General features: G+C 39.3%; 3 protein-coding genes across 9 annotated transcripts; 2 read left to right on the plus strand and 1 right to left on the minus strand.

Annotated features, from left to right (window-relative positions):
* Nucleotides 1–3,130: 3,130 nt before the first annotated feature.
* On the plus strand, nt 3,131–9,212 carry LOC111260443 (uncharacterized; the record flags this gene model as incomplete). Of its 3 annotated transcripts, none has more annotated exon segments than XR_002680335.1 (7): nt 3,131–3,277; nt 4,227–4,353; nt 4,593–4,722; nt 4,821–4,979; nt 6,064–6,373; nt 6,782–7,596; nt 7,895–7,985. XR_002680335.1 is itself a non-coding variant. In XM_022833197.2 (7 exon segments), coding segments are annotated over 7 exon segments (1,145 nt in total), but the record flags the coding sequence as incomplete, so codon positions are not given.
* A 148-nt stretch (nt 9,213–9,360) lies between these two features.
* LOC111260442 (vacuolar protein sorting-associated protein 72 homolog) lies at nt 9,361–14,969 on the minus strand. Of its 4 annotated transcripts, none has more exons than XM_022833196.2 (7): nt 14,851–14,969; nt 13,478–13,654; nt 12,806–12,986; nt 12,194–12,482; nt 11,449–11,926; nt 10,764–11,231; nt 9,361–10,032 (listed from the first exon to the last, which is right to left on the minus strand). In XM_022833196.2, exons 2-7 carry the CDS (start codon nt 13,652–13,654, stop codon nt 9,817–9,819), a joined length of 1,809 nt encoding a protein of 602 aa, XP_022688931.1. In that variant the 5' UTR covers nt 14,851–14,969; the 3' UTR covers nt 9,361–9,816. The 4 variants fall into 4 exon arrangements, with proteins under 4 accessions (XP_022688931.1, XP_022688928.1, XP_022688930.1 ...); XM_022833193.2 differs by having other exon boundaries at nt 9,361–10,047; XM_022833195.2 differs by having other exon boundaries at nt 10,755–11,231.
* Nucleotides 14,970–16,512: 1,543 nt separating this feature from the next.
* LOC111260444 (salivary cystatin-L2) lies at nt 16,513–21,453 on the plus strand. Of its 2 annotated transcripts, XM_022833200.2 has the most exons (3): nt 16,513–16,640; nt 16,819–17,034; nt 20,423–21,453. In XM_022833200.2, the coding sequence occupies exons 2-3, from the start codon at nt 16,831–16,833 to the stop codon at nt 20,609–20,611; spliced, it is 393 nt and encodes a 130-aa protein (XP_022688935.1). In that variant the 5' UTR covers nt 16,513–16,640; nt 16,819–16,830; the 3' UTR covers nt 20,612–21,453. The 2 variants fall into 2 exon arrangements, with proteins under 2 accessions (XP_022688935.1, XP_022688934.1); XM_022833199.2 differs by having other exon boundaries at nt 16,561–17,034.
* Nucleotides 21,454–22,301: the final 848 nt, after the last annotated feature.

The following is a 22,301-nucleotide window of genomic DNA, read 5'->3' on the forward strand; positions in this document are numbered from 1 at the left end:
CCCCTAAGGCGACGCAAGCTACACCACGTAGTTTATAAACAAAGATGGATCATGGTCCGGGCTTAGTCTTTGTGGAAACGGGTGTTGGAATTGTAAAAGATTGCTCTACACATGTCGATTCACCATTTGTTTCTTAGGTTACGTCGAATTTTTTAGAGACTTCTCCTTATAAAAAATAGTAGCTTTAGCCAAGCCTGGCCCGGCCAAGCAACCAAAAGAGGCTGTGAAATCTATTTACTCTGAATCGTGCTCTCGGGTGATTGTTAGATAATCAGGATTGATTCTGATTTTCAATGAGTTCTTATGAAATGAAATACAAGATGGGAACCGTTACCCTAAGAGGAACAGCAGCTGAATATTGTTTGAGTTACGGCCATGCTGTGAGTAATTTTTCCCTTTTCATTATTCTTTCAATACGTATAAGAACATGAATATAACCTAGCCGTTAATCTTAGCCAGCGTTTCTGCGTTAAATACGTTTAGTTGCTATCGTATCAGATTTATTAGCACAGTCTTTCGACATAGTTGTAAGCTCGTCAGCCATGAGCTCTGTCAGCATTGCAATTCGATTCAGTGACTTAACGGATGACGATGCTTTGCTGGTCTACCCCTCAGCCTAGAAGCACATAATCTGAAATGTACTGACATGCATGAGAAACAGGGCCTAGATCACGTTTGAGTACCTAATGAAAATACGAAATGAAAATGAAACGTAGACGCTTGTCTGAGATGTCTTTTAACGACTTTACAGTCCTGACTTCAACTGAATCATAATATGAGCTTCGAACAAAGTTTCATATACTTCTTGATAGATGTTGTATAGATAGGCCACTTTGGCCGTTTGTGCCTGAATAGTAGGCCTAGAGGAAAATCGATTTTTTTCCGTTAGGAGTCCTTCCATATCTTGGCATCATTCGATCCACAGTATCGTATATTATGGTAGTCTAATCTTGCTTACAGCCGAATCTTCGGTGGCACTTGAATAAGCCCGTTCCCAACCAAAGCAGCAATACAAGACTCAACAAACGTGGTCTCCATTTAGTTACGACATCAGGTTAAGAATCAGAGAGATTTTTGTGTGAACTTATTAAATGGCAACAGAACCGGCCAACGGCCTATCCTAGTGTTTTAAAAACTTCTCATCTATTAAACGCTGCGCTTTGTCGCTGGGAGTTGTACTGTACATGTGTTAAGCGCTTTTCTTGAAAGAATTGACATTGTATTTAACTCTTTGGTCTAAACACAGTGTGAATCCCAGCATACAAAACCGTATTAGCCAAAACATTGTCTTTCCCTAACCACGTTTTAATCTACATGTGTTGTTTTCCACGTTAAGCAGTTTTAACAGGAATATGCCTAACGTGTCATACTTGATTTACTCACACGGCTTGGACATGCATATTGAGCCCTTCACATAGATATTTCTATAATATTACCAACATATACGGATAGCAGCAGTAAGTTCCGATCCTTCAATCTGTAGTAGCTCGAAATTACAATTCATCGTCTTGTTACGTTTCTGGCTTGTTCAAGCCACCTCTTCGCCGCTTGACGTTTATTTAGTTGTAAAAAAAATGCACTTGTCCTTTTAAGAAAAGATGAGCGCAAAGGTGCATTTATACCATAATTACGATATAGATAAGATACAGTTTTATAGTCGCTTTGTTTACCGGTCTCTGGCTCGATTGAATCTTGCTCTAACTGTGAATTTAAATCTATATTTTGCCCGTCTCCTATGAACGGTGTATAATCCCCAACATTTAAACATAATTTCTTCTTATTTGGCAACATAATCGTGCAATGAAAAAAAAATATGAATGAAAAAAATAGCTATCTGAACGACAAGTCGTTTCTAAAGGACGTGGTGCTCAAAAACGCCATGCTATTGATTAGCAATAGATGGTATTCCAATCATTTTTAGGGCATGTTACCTCCACCTTGATTCGGTACCGTCTGCCAGCTCGTTGCATTGTCGTCCTTTGGGATATCGATATGTTGGTAAATATTAAATGTCTGCACGGTGCATTGACAATGCTAGCTACTGTTGTTCGTTACATTTATGTTGAAATATATCGTACCGTGTTACATATCCAACGACAACGTACTCATCTTATGAGCAAGTGTATAAAGTAATATTGACATACACATGGATTACCTTTCTTTATTCATAAAAATAGTTATCAACATTTATTTGTTCTCGTAGTGAGTTAGTCGCACCGATAGCGAGCTTCCTTATTCACAACGAAGTATCGTGCGCGACGACGAGAACCAACGGCGTATTGGCCCCCGCGGCAGATCAGGAAGCAAACGTATGTAGAGAAGACTTCGTTACCAAAACTACTATACTATCTGGTTATTCAGCGAAACTTGAACACCTTTTTATTTTGACAGATACGGATGTTCTAACGCTGAGAGTGGCATAACACAATGGGGGTAGTCGCATTGCCCCACGCATGGCGTTCTTCTACGGTCATGGCTCTATTCATCCACCGAAAAGAAGAGAAACAAACCACAACTATTCGTTTGTGTAGGCTGCGGCTTGAATCAGTGCTTGTGGCTGAGGCGACTCACGATTCTGCCTGTGTTGTTGAAATGTCGAATTCATATATAAACAGCATACGTTATACCGATGATAGGCTATAGCCTATATTCGGGTGTACTTTTATTATTATCCAGCTTAATTTACACCCATGTCGACGTCTACATAAAAGTTCCTTAATTAGGGATGCTGCCAGTTTTTCTTGCATCTTATTCAAGAATTCCGTGTGAAATTTACACGTAAAAGCAACAAGGTATTTCGCTTTTTGTTCTGCTGCGGTTGAGTTTCAGATAGACCTACTCCTTTTCTCTGCTCCCTGACCAAACAACTCTGAAAAATTGAGCCGTCTAATTACATAAGATCAGAATTAACTACACTTAGTCTAGTGATGGAGTGAACCAGTAAGGTCGTAAAATGCCTCGGATCGGTCAACAATAGAAAAAGGACCATATATATCATCCGCTTTGAGAGGATGTAGACTTAATTTCATTTCACTAATTGGATTTTTTTTATTTATTTTCTATATACAAAAATCAAAATATAGGTCGAACCACAGTTCATGTAAGTACTAACGTTAATCTATTTTTGCAGTGGATCCCGAGTGTCCGACGGCGGTAACAGAGATTTATAACATTTTAATGAAATCGAACAGCTCGGTGGCGCATGACATTTATGAGGAAAAATTAAAACCGCCAGACTATAAAGAGGTGTTGCTGAAAACCGCTCAATACGCCAAAAGTGAGTGTGGAGTGTGCAGAAAATTCTTCGAAATTATTTTTATATTCTATCTAAATGTTCATGCCTTGACATAACTGAAAAGGGCAAGTTACCGAGATAAAACAATGTACATGGAGACATCGCTCTGTAACCCAGTAGCTAAGAACAAATTTTTGAGAGGGGACGTGAGCTCGAAATTACTTCTTTATCTTCTATTAGTGTTAGCTAATTGCCTTACAATGTTAGGCTTTTTATCAGATTCAGTTTTGAACTCCCCGTGTACAGCGCGCTGGTACGCTCGTTCGCGTATATTCTGATGCCCGCAATAATTTCCAGTACTACTTATAGGGTTAGCAGTATTGTAGGATTAAATACATTCTAGGAACTTCAGGGAATGCAGGGACTTCACTTCAGGACGATATATCGGAACTCATACTATCAGTTTTTCAGCAGAAGAATGTTTTACTAATGAAATAATAAGTATATGAGTAATATAATCTTATATACTTTGTTAACTAGAAACGTATTTATGGTGTTCATTAAAAAATTATCGTAAAGCTGATATCCAAACGGATAAGCGGGTGTTCGCGCCTTATAACTTTCGTGCAGGCTTTATAGCAGTAGTAGTAATAATAATACTAATAATAACAGGACAATTTTTCAATGCACCTACCCAAAGCATTTAGGCCATGGTACCTTATGACACTAAATATTTTGAGCTTTACGTTCGGAGCGAACGTTTTACATTATAACGGGCGACTGATTTCCACTACGAAACAATTTTACCACGATTTTACAGATTTAAACCATCACGCGTTCCTAACATTAGCCAAACACGTTACCTACTTAGCTAGTCCTGAGTGAACCAAAGATCTGTCACAAATTGACAGCAACAAGAGCTCTCATTTGTGAACAATTCACTACGAAACTCTAAAACATTGGCTTTGTTTGGCATTTGCTATTGTTCCAGTTGTGGTAACCTGTTTGACAGAGCAAAGTCTACGGAGTCTACTTAAGGCATCGGAGGATCTTGGCTATACGGACACCGGCCGAATGTTTTTCATCAACGTCCAGCTGCCTACAAAACATTTCTCCGAGTAAGTACCTGAACAACGACGGGAGTCTGAGAGTAAATACAAAAATACTCAAAAACATTTAATCAAATTCGATACAACATTTATAGGCATATTAGCAGACAAAAAAAGTAACTATATTCTAAAGGAGAATATGAACGGAGCGACAGTCAACATTTATTCTCATGATTATTCAGTTACTACAAATTATGATATGATTTTAGCTCTGTTCGTAAAAAAAAATTAATGTACACTTTTTCCAGCTATGTTCCTTATTCCCGGAATCTTCTCAACATCCGTACAAAACCGATGCTTCAAGGAAAAGTCATCAGGGATCAAATAAAACAAAGAGTCGAGTTTCTTTCAGAAACCAACTATACAAAACTCATACAGGTACTGCTTTTTTGCTATTTCTACTACTAATGCTGCCAGTGTAATAAACAGTGGTCCAAAGGCACTGCTGTCCTGGTAAATGCGACATATGTCCACAGGTGTACGATTCAGTATTCCTCTACGGCTCGGTCGTTCAGGAGAGTCGTGTACTGCTGTCCGCTCATCCTGGAGCACCCCTATATACACGTGAACCGCCAAAGGTTATGCTCGAAAGGCTACTCAACAAATCTTCCTTCAATTCTGGCAGCACCGAAGAGGTATGTAACCCTTTGTCATTTATTGGGCCCATATTTTATTACGTTATCGAATGAGCATGCCACAGGTAGAACGTATGGGCAGAATATAAAATGCTACTGGTTGACAGTGAACTCTGTTCCCGCACATTTTATTTAAAGGGGACTGGCTAAACAGGTTTTCTTAGTTGCATTATGGCATAACTTCAAATACTCAGAATAAATGGTATAGTCGGCTGAAATTCGACTACACGTTTTTGCCAAACTATTCAATGCAAAAAAGTCTATTAGACCAGAGCCTTATATCCTTCCCATCCCTATAATTATTTTCGTTGTACACTCATTGTTTTTACTAAAGATGTCGCATTCAATATGCTTCTTTACTCACAAATTATTGATACAATATGTTATTGCCTCTCACAAATAATTTTAGATGCTAGTACTAAAAATGTTGTCATTCTGTATCGGCTGTACATCACTTGGTAATCGACAAATGGCCCTGCACAGTATAAGCTTCGGTTTATTTTTAGTTTCTGTTGTATCCGTTCTCATGTTGACTTATTATTGTGTCACCTTTAAAGGGTTCGTCTCTTAATTAAAACTTCAGGCTAGTTTGAAAATTTCTTTTTGACTATACTCTTTTAAGGAGTATTGCATTAAAAATATGGTTTGATGTAGCATATTTTAGCCAATGAGTTAAAGGTGTTACTGATTTAATATAGTACAGTATTCCATAGAGGTATCTTGAGTACTGGAACGAAAGAGAACTATTTCCACTGATCCTAACAAGTGAGCCTATGAATCGAAATTTGCTTAATCAAAACTAACACTAAGATTTCGCCTAGGCAGGGAAGAATGGCACGTATTTTCAGCATGCACCTGTTTAATTAATTAGTTGTATTAAGTAAATACACGGTGAGGCCTGTTAGTAACCTATAGTGCTAACAACCTTTGTTTTTTTAGGTCCGGGAACATAACTGACATACATTTTCGTAGTTTTGCATGCATAGCCATGTGGCGATGTCGACCGGACAGACTCGAAGTCGTGTTTCCAAATATGCCGGTCCGCCACCAATAGCTAACACAGAGGCACTCGCGTTGTTCAAAGATGCATCTTTCCCAGGGCCGGCCCCAAATCGAACTGCAGGTGGTATCGTACGACGGAGGACGCGCAAAAGTCGTTTTTGTTCTTAGTGAACGGGAAGAATCTCATGGCCACGAGTTAACGGACCTCGTACATACAGGGACTTACGGAAATCTTCAGCGACCCATGCACACAACGAATACCGCCCACATGGCTCCACATGTACCCATTATCCACGAAATGGACAAAAAGGGAAACCTGAAACTTTTACAAGTGGGAACAATAGATTGGGTTGGAGGTCATGTCCCCAACGACCAGCCTTGGGGAGATCCCGGTACGTGAAAGTGTCGTTGAATGGTGTTTTTTATTTACCGTAGCTAGTTGACGGCCCACAGTTTCGAATCCTTGATTGCTTAGTTATCCCATATAGCTTCTTCTTTCATATTCCTCCTTATTGCTGCAAGGGAAGTAGCCACTTTTGCATGTTTCATCTATAATGCCATGTTAAATTTACAAATTACACTGCTAATAATATTTCATAGCATACTAGAGGTAAATTACAATTCAAAGATGGTCAAAAGATGCAACAGGAAGTTACATGGCAATTTTTGCTTCGGTTTTTGCGTCGTTCTAAATAACCACTAATTGATAGCAACGTGCATTTCTTGTTCTTTTTTTCATTCCTGTGCGTTTCGTTACGTGCCTTACCTTCATCTTCCGCTGTTGCTGATGTTGACCCCAGACCTCCCTCAGTTGGCGGTGGTGTTCGCTGCCCTAGGCGCGTTCATCTTTGTCCTCATCGTGGCGTTCCTGCTCATCCACAGGTACGCGTCCTCGTTGTCCCGCCGTTCGACTAGCGTGTGAGTCGCTGAGCGGCAGGCTCTCAGTGTTGGCTACATTCAGTGTTCGCTAGACTAAAATACGCTGTACGCCAGACCGAACAGCAACCTGCTACAGAAAGGGCATACGAGGCCATTTCGGCAGCGGGCAAAGAAAACAGAGAGCCTACTGGCCCAATTGTCTAAAGCAGCTGGTTTTAGGCTTCTTCTACCGTAACTTCCACTAGTACAGCCGCTGCGGCTACTGCTGATGTTGCTGTTGACGCTACCAGACTATGCTAAACCGCAAACAGCATCCACCCACAGCTCGCAGCAAAACGTCTTCTACCATTAGCCTAGAGCCAGCCTAGCGCAGCTATGAATGAAGCTTCTAGTTCGAGGCAGGAGAACACTCCGAGACTCCCTGACTGCTAACAGACTGTCAGAATAAGATAGAAAGAGAAAGAACTCGAGAGTACAACAAAACGTTGCTGCTGCTGCTGGTTCCCACGCATGAAAGAAAGAACGCCTTTCATCCATTTCAGTCCTCCTGCCCTAACCGAACCTGCTTTTAATCTCAGGCTAACAACAATCTCACACCCCAACAATAACTACAACAAGAACATTCAACATCTACAACAAGAACAATAATAAACTTCCATAACCCCGCCAGTCAGAGGCAGCCTCTCGCCAGTGTCGGAGAGCAGTCGTTCGACCGTCTGCGGCCGGGCAGCAAAACGTAAGCCCCACAACCATCGAATCACAGAAATAGGACATTGCCTCGTTCGTAGACAACAGCCTCCTTGATGGAAAATCAAGAATCAAAAAAGGCAGAATGAGTGAAGGTAGACAAGGAAAAAGACAACATGAAGAAGAAGACGACTTGGCAACAAACAAAGCACCAAGACAAACAAAACGAAATATTTAGATTCAATCTCAAAATCGCGACTCTAGCTGATATCATATGAATTACGTATGCATTGCATCTATGTCCGTATACTTGTTTATGTTCTTTGATTTTCGTCTGGACATTTCAGGTGGATTAAGGCCAATACCGTTCTGAGGACACCTGACGAGGAAGCGATGGACGACGCCTCGAAAGTTCCCACGACTACTGGGAGTTCAAACAACACCTACCGATCAACAAGCCCTTCCCATGTACGCTATACATTGCTTAGCCCTAAGGACCTTGCCCATCCGGAACTGGCTCATTTACGCATAGACTAGAGGATACAACGCTAATCAATCAATTATTCAGTAAAGCAAGCATCAATAATCATTATTAATTGATTGTAAAACGTCAAGACTTGTTGAGCGCCACTATCCAATCGATCAGCTTTGAATTAATTGGCTTTTGCAGCTAAACGGAACCACAACCCAATTGGACGGCTCGATTACAATTTTGATCTTGCAGGTGGAAAAAGCGTATTATAAGCACTACTTTTACCTGCGTACGACACACGTTCCATCATACATAAACATACACACACACGCGCGCACGCACACGCTCAAAGAAATATTCAAACACGCACATAGCATTAGCATAAACAAGTTCAAAGAAAGACTAAGCAGTTCAACATATTATTCACGTGTATGACGGCGGTGGGATGCAAGCAATTTCTTCCACCACCTAAAGGAAGATACGCCGATGTCTGTCGTCCTCCAGCAATTCGCAGTTATCCAAGAATATGCAATAATTGCGCGATGACCTGTTTTACTCATCCAAGACAACTCATAATTAACAACCAACTTATTATAGTAGTGGCTTATGAACAACGAGGATCAGCTAAAATAGGGAACCGTGATGCGGCTCGCTTCATCTAATAGGAAAACACTATAATCTAATGGTAATAATGACGGCCGATCGGTGTCTTGACACGAAACCTCCTAAAAATGGCAACGCTCTGTAAATATGGACTCGTTGTTGCTTCGGAGTTATTTGCAGTAATGCAAATTATAGTGCTGCCTTAACACAAGGAGTATAAGACCGAATGCGACGAGCCATTGGAAAATAAGACGATGGCATTACCATAAACATCCGTCAATCATAGGAGAGCGTTCGATCATTTGTTTATGTCTGACACCTGTTCTGCTGCTGCCGTTTAGGTTAACTGTAAAGTAAAATATGATTTCTACTGAAGATCGATATGTTTATATAAATCACACAGACGAACAAATAAAGTAATGAATGCAACTGCGGTCAACATTTAATTATATACGCTATAATTAATATCATTATGAATACTAGTATACCAATCAATAAAGAATTTCTGGTTATACACAGAAATCTACGTATTCATTGTGATAATAAAAGAATTCCACCCCTTCCGTTGTACGTTGCCCTGCTTATTCCGTCCGATATGCGATGAGCATAAAACTATATAATAAATATAATTGCTGCAATATTTTGTCAACAAGTACAATAATAATGTATAAAGCTGGTATTTAGATAGGCAATCGAAGTACTCAAGGCTATCTAAAATCGGGAAATGCGCTTTTCACATTTACATGTAGAATTAGTGCGCTTTATTTACCATCACATACACCAGTCGCTGGTTATTACCTAAACAAATCGGAATACAGGCTAAAGTATAACAGTAGAAATATTCACTAATGTTGTACGTAAGATTCTCACAGTATGGGATAGGATTCGCTGCATCCCGATGTTGCAATACGGTAAATACTTACATTATCGTATTTCATTAACCAGATGCTCCTCAACAAAGCAAGACTTAGAATTTGCGAATTTCTCAATAACTACATAAACAGTTTTTACGTCCAGACCCAGCTTATTCTTTCCCCGAGTTTCTTTGCGTCGGGGCCGTACTGCATTTCACGTCATTGCTTATTTAAGTATCGACCTGCAGCTTCGCGCAACTGAAACGTTTCAACTGCTATTGCTGCTTGTCGTGTCTATGAAAAAGTATCCTTCCAGGCAATTCAAGGTGTACAGCTTTTTTTATTGGTGTTGAGTGGCTGGTGGCTGAACCGCGGCCTGCAGCCGTTGGTGTTGAAGCTGCTGTTGCTGCAGCTGCTGCTGCTGCACTTGGTGCACTGTGTGTTGCTGGTGTTGAATCTGATGTACTTGATGATGCTGAATCTGTTGTTGAACAATATGGTGTTGCTGAACTGGCTGGACGGTCGCAATCGGCTTCTGCAGTTGCTGCTGGACCAACTGTTGACCCCCAAGCTGCGTATTAGTAAAATCATTCGTAAGTGAATCGCAGCGGGCGAGCGAACAAGAAAATAAAAAGAAACACGAGCACTCGACGATCTACTCCAGACCCCGCTGCACCCACCAACTGGTGCAAGGCGTATTATTGCTATATACTATCGAGAACATGCGTGAACTTGAACCAAATGCAACATTACGATGTATCTCTGCTTAGGGACATATGTAAAGAACTATCCGGGCGTTTAGTGCAATAGCTAAACTGTTAAATGATTTTAAGTTGAGCGTATATTTTCCCTATCTTTCTTTAGCAGATCCCGCTATCTACTTCATGTGAGCCAAACCTTAATCCCCGATATTAACTCATAATTTTGTATATGCTATGTAGGCTTTCCATTGAAACGGGGAGTGAATTTGAGCGAAATTAGCTAAAATATCACATCGTCACATCAACAGGTTACGAAGGCATAGAATTTTAAGGACACAAGGGTGCTGTTGTAAGCATAATAGCTGCTGTATAATTTGAAAGTTGCCGTGCAGTTAAGAAAAAAAAGGAAGCACAGATGACAGACGCTCATATACCCTTTATCGCTAACTGTCAGTCTTAATTTTTGGCTACACAAGACGTTTAAGGCATTCTACACATGCTGTAGGCGAAACATAGATAATAGGTTGAGTACTAATGACCAAGGAAAAGATAAATGAAAAAAAACGGGGGTTATTACGTTTCTCACTTGTTGTATCTGCTGAACGACGCCGGGACCCGCTGCCGCTGTTGGCTTCACAGTGGCAACCACGGGTCGGATCGTTGTAATCGCTGGACGAAGACTTGAACCTGCAGCTGCGAGCGGCTTTGGGCCTGTGGTGCCGGCAAGCGCCGAAGGTTTCACCGCAATTGCGGTGGGTCGCACAGCACTGCCAGATCCCGTCGGCCGGGTCATGAAGCCACTGAGGGTACCAGGTTTAAGAGTTCCAGCTGCCGCTAATGCTGCAGCTGCGGGTTTGACGGTACCAGCCGAGGTTTTGAGGGAAGCAGCTGATGGTTTAATGTGGCCTGCAGCAGCGGTTGTTTGAGCGACAGTTTTGACCGTGGCGAAACTGGCCACAGTACCTTTAGGTACACCCAGCTGCTGAGCCGCCTGTAAGGCGTTCTGTTGTTGGGCCGCAGCCAGTGCAGCTGCTTGAGCCGCGGCAGCTTGTTTCTAGATTACGGAAACACAAAATAAACAAATAATGAAAAAAAACGAGCAAAAATGAAGGATACATGTCAACTTGTTGGAATAACTAATCAATTTATCGATTATACATGTTTCAAGCCTGTATACGAATATATATATTGATACAATGAGTATATATATATCAATAATGCCGCTCACTACTCGTGCGAATACTGAGTATAGCCGAGGCAAGACCTCGTACCTGTCGTAAGGCTGCGGCCTGCTGTTGGCTAGCGGCTTTCGTTCTTCGACGCCACTCGATCCAGGCAGCTACCTCTGGTTGACGCATATCACCCTTACTTTCAAGCTGGTTGTAGTATGCTTCACGTAGTACCCTATAGCCCTGTAAATTAGCATATGCAATATGCGTGACTGGATCGAAATAGCGAGCCGGCTGACGAGAGATCGGGCAGAAGTTTTTGGTGGCAGGTTTCGGCTTGGTCTGCGGGAAAAGCTTTTTGAGTGTGGCTTCATCAGGGAATGTAACGAGGTTCCGCATACAGCGGCCGACAGTGGCAACACGAAGTTCACCCTTTCCATCAATAGACGGGACAGGATCGCCGGCTGGTGCGTCTACCTCTTCGAGCAATGGCATCGATAGCGAGTGGAATCGAATCATAGGACCTTTCATTGGTTGCTTCGTTCGCACCGACTTCTTTTCTTGCTCCAGTTGCTGGTATCTGAAAGGTACAACCATGATTAACAACATGCAGCACACCTTTTTATAGATTTTATTGGATTCTCGTCAAAAAAGCAAAGTTCTTCAACTAATTAACAAGCAAATATTGCTCAGCCGAATCGTAATAATGCTGTGCTACAACGGGACTAGTTACAAAGATATCGAATGTTTATCCAATAAGATAAATATATGACTCGTAGTCTTGTAGAAATGTCTCTATTGCTTTGTTGACACAGACAACAAAAAAGTCGTGACACGATTTGCTCACCTTTCTAGAGATTTCAGATTCTCAATTTCAGTCTGCTTTGCCTCCTCCAGAAGTTCTTCTTGAGTCATTTCAGGCTCATCTTCGCGTCGAACCTTATAATGCCTTCGTCGTCTAGCTTCAGCTGCTTCAGCCCGTCGACGTGCCTCAACAGCCTCACTCTTCGCTTGTGTTGATTTTCGTTTCGACTTTCGTTCAAGGGAGGCACCAGATACGTCAAATGTGTCACCTCCACTGTCTCTCTCAAGGCAAGGCCTTTTGGGCCTAGGAGTCCGTGGTGTCGATTTTCTCGCTGCAACCAAGATCCCACAACAGAATTAAAATACCATTAACCGAATGCGAGACTTACTAATGTTGAAATAATAACAACAATAGAGTAACTATAAGCTATTATGTTGATCACCAAAAGGAGATCTATTTAATGGAAATTATACGTGTTACTTTGTGTGATATAGGACAACGCCAAATCTCTTATTATTTAGATGCAATAGGGTACGATATCTGGCGAAATTAATTAAAAGCTATCATCATAAGCTGTCATCAGTTTTCAAGTACGATTCGCTGCTGATTTGCGCAAAAACTGGTTATGCATGGAGTTAATCCAGATGCACTTACCCTTTGGATCTTTGTACGATTTCGTAATGGTAGCGGTCTTCCTTTTTCGGCCTGGCCTGCCATCCTCGTCTTCATGTTCGCTAAGTACGTCATCGTTCTCGTCTATATCAAAATCGGAATCCACTTCGTCCTCTGAACCGGACGCATCATCAGAGCCGAAATCTTGATCGTTCTCCTCTTCCTATTGAGAACGAAAACAGATAATCAAATCCATTCCGATAACATAATTAAAGAAATAAAATATTTAAATGGAGAAATTAGCACGACTATGGTGTAAGATGAATATGTGGCCTCATATATGATTCATAATCAAGATATCAAGTATTTTGTAGAACTGGCCCCCGTTTTCCTTCTCATTCTTCTTTTCATGAAATTGTGACTTAACTCCATTCCACTCTGAATAAAATTAAAACGAAGGATCCTAGAACGATAGGTTTGTCCGATGCTCTCAGTAAAAATACATCATTTAACAACATTGATCAACTATTTAGATTCTGTCAACTAGAAATTCATTACGATGCTGAATGGGTCAATATATGAATATAGTCGCGGAGTCAATATCAAAACGTCATTAACAAAGGCAAACTTTGATATCATATAAGCGCATAAGCTTCTTGCGTATGGCCATCGTTAATAAACATGAAAACGTGAAGCAAATTAAATGATACAAACATTAAATCCTCCATAGCTGGTCTTGTAGAATTCGTCCTCCTCTTCAGCGTTGAGAAGCTTCGCCATTTTAGCACCGGCATTTCCACGGCGGGACCTCGCGACCGCCAATCCCACAAACGATTCATCGTCTGAACAGCTACTACTACTCCCGCTGCCCGCGCCATCGCTGCTGCTCATCTAGAAAAAAAACAACAAATCGAAAAACATTGACGACATCCAATGAGTGAATAGGAAAAGCCGTCGTTTCAAATTGAATGCCATTCCTCTGAAAGCCATTCGATTTTCGAATACGCCTTGTTGCAGGTCAATTAATATTTCGCACTCGACACTTCCTAAGTGTTGTAAAAACTTCTGATGCTACACCGTACTATATTACAAAACTAGCTATAGCTAGTTGTTTCTTCAAACGAAGAAAGAAACAACTTCTATATGAAAAAAGTCACTTGTTAAATTATTTGTTTTGAATCGAGTGCACTTGACCCATATGATAGGTGGGATGGCTCAACACAGACAAAATGAAATAAAAAAAAAAACTTTAAAAACGAAATTTCTAACTAAGCGCAGCAAACTTCTGGAAATAAAGCTTGGTTTGATTGTTGTTCTCGATCTAAATTCAATTCTATAATATTTCTAAATGCATTGACATCCTAAACATCTGTGAAGCAAGTATGAACAACCTTTTGCCAAGCGGACAGGTCAATTATAATGAAATACAATAATTAAAGCCTTTTCTTAAAAGGAATTCGTTCGCTACCAAAGGGAAGAAGCTAAGTATTTTTAGTTCTGCTTTCCTAACACACGTAGAAGTTCAGCATGATACTCGGTCCGAATAAACTTGGTTGTCAAAAGCAACGGGTTACCCACAAAATAATTCATCAAAATTGGTCTGATTAATCAGTTTTTTCTAATTCTTACGCAGAAGGTAAATAAAAAAAATCGAACTTTAAATTCACTTAAAACCACCCGTTAAATTTGTAGAATTCGCTATATATATATATATATATAAATTTACATTTGTCAAAAGTAAATGTAAATCTATACCAGGTGCGTAGTTAGTTGTTATCTTAATAGCATAAAAATCGAACAAGCATTTTTCTAAAAAGACGTACAATTTCCCTCTCTACTAACTAATTCAGTCGAAGCAATTACTTATGAAAGTTCGTTCTAGAGTTCTTCGCATTATTTTTGACTGCAAAAAATATTTTATTTATCCTAGCTTAAAATCGTTTAAAATGCTATTGTAGCTTACTTCACCCTATAAAGCACCCAAACATTGAAACTCGAATAATCAACCACATTGAATCAATGCTAATAGCTATGGGTGTGAATTACGACTAAGGCTTATGGTAAACGATAGTAGCAGCTGGCCTCACCTCGAACCGGAGTTCAGAAACACTTTCAAAACTTCAGACATACAACCATTTCCATAAGTTTAGAACGATGGTATTCGTTTTCGGATGCGACTTTCTTTTCAGCGCCGTGCGTGCAGCCATATTTGTTTTACTCGGCCTGCGTTAGCCGGCGATTGGGTCGCGGCGGCAAAATTTAAACTTAACCAAAAAAACCAAAAAAGTCGTTATTGTAGTCTGCCACACGATAATCTAAATTTTCAAAACTTAATCTACTCAAAAAGTCGACAGTTTACGTATGGGTGTGCAATAATATGGTCGAACGTCAACTTTAATGACAATAATGTTCAGCAGTGATAGTTTAGATGTGATAATAGTTTCTATCAATAATAATTTTTAGTCTCAATCCGTGACAGCGGTGATAACCTAATGTAACAGGAAATCATAAGTTAAAAATAGCATATTCAGAACAATTTGCCTTAAGTATAGTGTAACTCACTTATAAATGATTAGAGAGGCAAAATCAACAACTAAGGCGACTTGATATTTTAATGGTAAATTATGACAGATACCGATATTCAAGGTGTTAGGTCTCAGGCAGCAAATTTCGCTAGTAGTCTAGAGGCTCAGTGTAGCGTATGTACATGGCAGTACAACAGTAATTTGACTAGCCTAAACAGGTTACATTAGGTCGCTGACATGTCCAATGTAAGGAACCCCGATAGAAAGTGAACTACAACGATAGATAAAAGAAATTGCGCTATGAAGTAATTACACGTGGTTCACCCAATTTGAGAAATGTCTAATCTATTGTTAACAAATAGCAGAAAAGCCGAATTGTCGCGGGGTCGAACTTTATATCAATTTCAATATATGTTGCGTAAAAGCATATGTAGTACGTCTGCAAGCCCGTAGCATAGGCATCTCAGCAGTATCTGACTGATCGCTTGGTGTTTAGTAATCTCTAAATTCAATATGAGTAATAATAATAATAATATTTTTTAATTTATTACAGAACGATGGCGTTATGAATATCACTGAGCTATCTGTTTTAGCGTGATAAAAAAGTTTTACAATAAAATGGGACGAATTAACAACGTTGTAATTTAGATAATAGCAGGTCTACACTGATTGTATAATAAAACGCACCTACTCCCACAACTGATCCGAATTTCGGTTTAGCGATTGAAAAACGTAAATATCTACGTGTCTAAGAGATAGGTAAAGTTTTCCAAAGTACTCTTTGGAATCACCTTTCAATTCTGCCAAGGCGGCCTTGTTGATCTTCTCTGAGAGATTTATAAAGGTGCAGACTACACAATCGTACTGTATGTATGAGCTGATATTGCTGTCTATAACTGGCATTTAGAACCTGGGAAAAATGTACTTCGTCTACATTTTTCTCAATGTTATTATTATTGTCTCCAAAAGAAAAGAGATGCTGTTCTTTATATTATATTATGTCACGCTCCAAACGGTTTTTTCCTCATTGTTATTACGTTTTCCTCACAATTCATTAACCTGAAAAACACACCACACCTAATGTCGAAATTAACATAATCTTATTATAAACAAAATAAAATCTAACCAATTGCAACACGTCAACTTTTTAGGGAGCAAACTGTGAATCGTACAGTTTTACTTCGCCATTTATTTCCTTTAAAAGCGTTGTCTATTCGCGCCATGTTTTTTTCGGAGCACTTCTTTCACCAACCGCCATTATCATTATCACCGTCATTATAATTATCAACATTCAATGGATAGGCAATCAATGAAGATGATGCGACTGACTGAAAATAGCGAATAAATCATAGGTTCGTGCATGCTGAGTCCAGACGTCGCCTGTGTGAATTGGCGTAGTAGTATTGCGTCGGTTTGCAAATAACGAAAACAAAGCGCTAAAAGCGACTACTATTATTATTGCTGAGAGATCCGTCGCCTGTTCTATTGTTAATGTCCATTTTTGTTTGTTTTACCATTTATTTGGGGCAGCTCAAGCGCAGAATGCATATGTTATGGTTAGTGATCGCTGCGGCGTTGCTTGTGCTGGCTGAAACCCGCAAGTTGCATGGGGCACCTGAGGAGGTTGCCGTTGAGAATGCTCTCATCAATGAAGTGGCTCATTACGCTGTAGAGAATCATCCTGGAGATACTCTGGAGGATGGCTATTTTGACGCTTTGGAAAGTATCATCTCTGCTGAAAATCAGGTAATTAAAGTTGATATAAAACTGCGCAAGATTTTAGTAACCCGCTTGGAAAAAAATTTCTTTTTTTCAGAAAAATTTGTTTCTGGAGAGAAACGGCTTAAATGTAGACGCCCACAATAGTGGTGCTACTGCGATGTGTTGAAAAGATGTGGAAACTGACAGTGAAATTAATTATAAAAATAGTATTTTTTTGGCCTTAATTGAAGCACTTGACTCATCGATAAGAGAACTTGTCGGGTACATTGACTGTTACAAAGCAACTGTGAGGTATTCTTAAAGCGATTAAAGCAACTGTTTGATATCGGTTGTTATTGTTATTGTACGACAGTGTTCACGTTAATATAGGTTAGCTTTGGTGATCCGATGCCGGTGCCCATTTGATCAGTATCAGACGTTTTCAGCTATGTCGTTTGCATTGTCACGCACACTTCAGCAGAGCGATGCAACTCAAAAACAAGGTATATAGTCATAATCGTATTATAAAAAATGGCTGATATCGATATACAGGATAATCTCGATGACGAACGTACAAACATACGAATATTTCGTTGATAGATATCTACCAACAGGTCTCTACTACAAGGAAGCTTAATAGAGGAAATAAGTTAACGATTGTGACCCATAAAACACAGATATGTAAGAGGAAGCAGCCAGTTCGTGTACAAGGTGTACCTGGTTTCAGGCTTATGCAAAATATCCGAATCCGCTTCATACTCGACAATTACCCCGATTAGTTTCAGAGTAACTAATAACAATTATATCTGAATATGCAAGCTAGAGGACCTAAAAACATACAGGCTAAATATAATTGTTTATTTATGTTATCGAGGAGTAAGGGTAACATGACTGAGTTGATACTAAAATTTGTTATGAATTAGGATACTTTCAGTATGTATGTCTAAGACTTTAATCGCCGATGTATGTATCCGACCTGCCTATCTATGTGGCGCATGAAATCATATTAAGCGGTGCACGAAAAAGGTCTGATTGAAAAACTTGCACTCATTTTAATTAAATTAAGCTTTACTTCCAACGTAGTGAATCCGTGCTGCATTTGTCATATTGCTGTGATGAATCCTTGCAGGTGCCAATATGAGCTAGGCTTCCAGTGTGAGTCGAAGGGAGATCTCAGTAGGAATAGATACCTCAAGTATGGCATGCGCTATCGTCAATAGCAGTGCAAATTCGTACTGGAATCATAGCAGTGTTCTTTCTTGTTCATATCTCGATGTTATGGAGGGGTCACGTTATCCGACTATATTGATGAAGATCGGTATCGATAGGATATTAGATAAACGTTTTTTCTTGCTTTTACAAAGACGCAACAAAATGGGTGTCCGTCATTTTAACCAATAAGGTAAAGAAGTGACCTAAAACACCTTAAGATCCTTTCATCTAACTCCAGAACATACTAGACTTGGGATGTTTCGTTTCACACCAAGTGACCCGTAGACCAGGGTCATTCGCCCTCAATAAGAAAAGCAGTTATTCACCAATCTGGGCGTTCGGCAGGCAACTTTTTTCCTTGGGCACTAAATGGGATGTGAAATGTTTTCTTTTTATGGCACCTTTATTTAACTGCAGATTTATTAATTTATTTATTAATTAGCTTTATTAATTAATTAGTCAAACCGCATGTATGCGAACCCAATTCTAAGTGGTTCCATTCCAGTGGCTCCGCCAAAGAATTCTAATGGCGATGGATCACATAGAAAGCAAGTAATTGAAAATGATTTTCCAGTAAGCAGCAAAAATCTCTTAAACGTATTTATATCTAGCATCCATCCCATCTAAGGTCGTTTTGGGTTAGTCACTAAAGTTGAAGGATGTGGAAAATAAAGACAACATGTCTAAGCTAATTTTTCGCATATAGGGAATAGCTGCTTAGACTTGTGCTCTAAAATGAGCGAAATTAAGCCTACTGTAAAATTCGGATATCGACATTAACTCTAGGTACCAGTACTTTATTGTCACGTTATATTATTCTCGCATCACTCGTGTGCCACTCTACTTGCACTGAATATCAATTTTATAAGATATGATGTACGACGATTTGGAGGCCAGTAAATATATATCTTGGCTGATATTTGGCTAATTTTAATTACATTATAAGGGAGTAAAGCAAATTTAGAAATGATACAAATTACTAAAGTTCTATTTTATCAATATATTTTTATAAATAGCACTTCGATAATAAACTATTTATTATTGATAGAAAGTAAAATCATGGGAGAAAAATACGAGTAAAAAGTAGTTAGGATGGGAATTTAGGTAAATATCCAACGACGTCAACAATGTTAACATGTGCCTAAGACTGCTTTTCATTCCCTGGTTCTGGAGTTCCGATCATGGCGCAATACAATTAAACAATCTATTTAAACTACTTGTGTCTATACTATACGCATCTTCCTGTTGCTGAGGGTGAAGGTTCTTTAAGTAGTTTAGATGCTTCAGTGGTGCTGCAGAAAGGCAAGGTCCTGCAAACTTCTGCGTACATCGTGTAATACCCGTTAAGGTTCACTATCATTAAGAGCGCCGAATGCTTTTTCCATTAAGTGACTGGAAGTGATGAGCGATAACGTTGGCATTTAACGCCCGAAATGGTTGACCCCTTCATCCGTGGTTCGAGTGTTGATCATATTTTCTCAATTTCTTTTTCAGGCCAGTTCTTTTAGATCATATATACGTGCACCGAGGCAATTTTTTTTGAGTGAGAAATCCTATAATACGTTTAAGTAAGCAGGAGTTTATCTGTAGGTTTATGCCCGGACCGTCCTGAAAACAGCTCTAACGATCGTTTTATTAGGTTCTTTTTTATAGGTTTGGTTTGACGAAAAACAGTACCGTTTCAAATTAGTTTCATATTAAAGTATACGAATCATCATATATTGTAATGTCCTTATATTTTTTAACGTAAGTCCAAGGAGAAAATAAGCTATTTTAAATAAGCGATTGACATCCTAATATAATGTTGCCTGGATTTTAGGTAGTTACGTAAGAAGGAAGAAATTAGATTTACAGAAGAGAAAATCTTGATATTACACATGTTTAACGTGGAATCGAACATGGTGTTTCTTTCTAGAAAACGTTTGTTTACGGTGTAAAGTGATTTGGCTTTTCGGGCGTCTAATATGCAAATAAAGTTAGGGAAGTTGCGGACCCGTTTCCCCTTGAGATAGCTGACAAAGATAGCCGCAAACAAAAAACGGTTAAAGATGGGCCAGTAACAGTTAATTTTCAATAGAAGATGGGCATGATTGACACAGGGTCATACCATTACTGGAACTTAATAGTGCATGTACATGTATGGTCTTCCTTGTTATTGTGCTATCCCGAAGTTTCTACTTCAAAATTTCTAACACAGATATTTTCGTTTGATGACTTTTAGCTTGTCGCTGGAACGCTTTACACACTTAAACTTCGGGTTGGTCCTTCCGGCTGTCCTCTGAAGGGCGTGTTCGACCGGCAGCGCTGTAAGGTGAAGGCGTCGGCGGCCAGCCGTCAATGTACCGCAAAAGTTCATGTTCAAGTGTGGATGAAGCCACAGAACGCGGTCACCCATTGGCAATGTGAATAAACACATACTGTGTAAGAGAACTTGGCCATACTTACGCCTGCCATCGTATCATGGAGCGTAGCAAATGCTGCAAAGCATCTAATTATTGGCTTATGTTATGTTAATATATGTTAAAATGGCGAAACCGAATACATTCGATTGCATTTAAATGAAAAACCGCAGTGACGATGACAAGTTTGTCTACGAGTAAAAAGCTATTCCTACTTTACTGCAAAAATAATAATCATTCAGTTCATAAGTACTGCATCCTACATCACAAACCGTGTACTTAGAATTGGTATATTTAAATTGTATACTGTATTTTCAGTCAAAAATTAAATCTGGCTTATAGTATTGTAGTACTTACATGTTCTCTGTATGTTTACGAAATATACTATAGTTTCCTAATTACCCATTTTTGTGAACATTCGTGTTATTTACGTAAGTGCCGCCGATACATGCCAATATGCATTCCTTCAGCTAACAGCAAAAATTATTGCGGCCTCCTCAGTTAAATCACAAGTAAGCTGTCACGATGGACAACTATCGACCTTTATCATTTTAGCAATCAATTAAAATCGAATGCTAACCCGCATTCCATGGATAATACAAGTAATAATAGTATAGTATGTGTGTATTCGCCGATGAAACATGCTCATTTCGACTTATCGTTTTTGATGGACACAATTTCGTTGAAGTGTAACAAGCATTATTCATTCTTGGACATGATCACGCTTCTATGGATTTTACGTGACTGCACTTCTGCTATCAGAGCTGTTCGTTTTACTCCGCCTAAAATGTCATTTCTGTAATAAACATTTATAATATTTGATACGTAGGTAAAATACAATATTTTTGCTATACTCACGGCGTTGCTCTTTCTGTAGTCAAATTTTACATAAAATAGTAAGAAAATAAAAAAAAAAAACAATTCTTAAACAATTTCTAGTTTTATATATTCGAATGTCTGCGCGAACTACGAAAAAAAAACTCTGGGATCGACCAAAACGCGTAGACGAGACACATGCGTAAATTAGCTATATTTTTAGCTGTACGTTGTTAATTGCTATTATCTTATTTCGTTATTTAATCGACTTAAGGGAACTTGTCGACTTGCTAATGAAGCTGTGAAAAATTCAGCCCCACGACTTTTTAACATTGCTCAAACATTACATTCGGGTTACGAGAATATTAGCGAATAATGCGCAATGGAAATCTCTTACGTTAGCCACGGTACGCAGTTGTGTCCTATGCAAATGTACGCGTTGACCTATGGTCATCCACTTGTATACATTTGAATAAATGGATAATGAATACTGTTGTATGGATTGTGTAAGCAAAAGGAAAATATGCGTCGAAAAAACAGTCCAGAATACAGCCGATATTTGACTGGATTTTTTGTATTGTGGTGAGTTTTCGACTCCTCGAGGTAAATGTACTATTATCTAGCAAAGTGGTAAACAATTTTTTATTTGAAAAAAGACAGTGAAAAAATTATTAACTCATTATTTGACTTTTGCAAGTGAATTTGGCCGGTAGAAAGCCGCTCAAAATAGCTACCTTCGTCTTCAGTATTCTGGGTAACGTAGTATTCTGTGAAGCGAACGTACCTGTACTTCCTAACTCAAGTAGAGCTCGTCGCGATTGAATTGTGGCAGTTTCAGACGAGACCTGCATCACTTTAGAAAAATCTTGCATCCATTCTTAAGTT

The sequence above is a fragment of the Varroa jacobsoni genome, unplaced genomic scaffold, assembly GCF_002532875.2.
Source record: "Varroa jacobsoni isolate VJ856 unplaced genomic scaffold, vjacob_1.0 scaffold_439, whole genome shotgun sequence".
Lineage (NCBI taxonomy): Eukaryota > Metazoa > Arthropoda > Arachnida > Mesostigmata > Varroidae > Varroa > Varroa jacobsoni.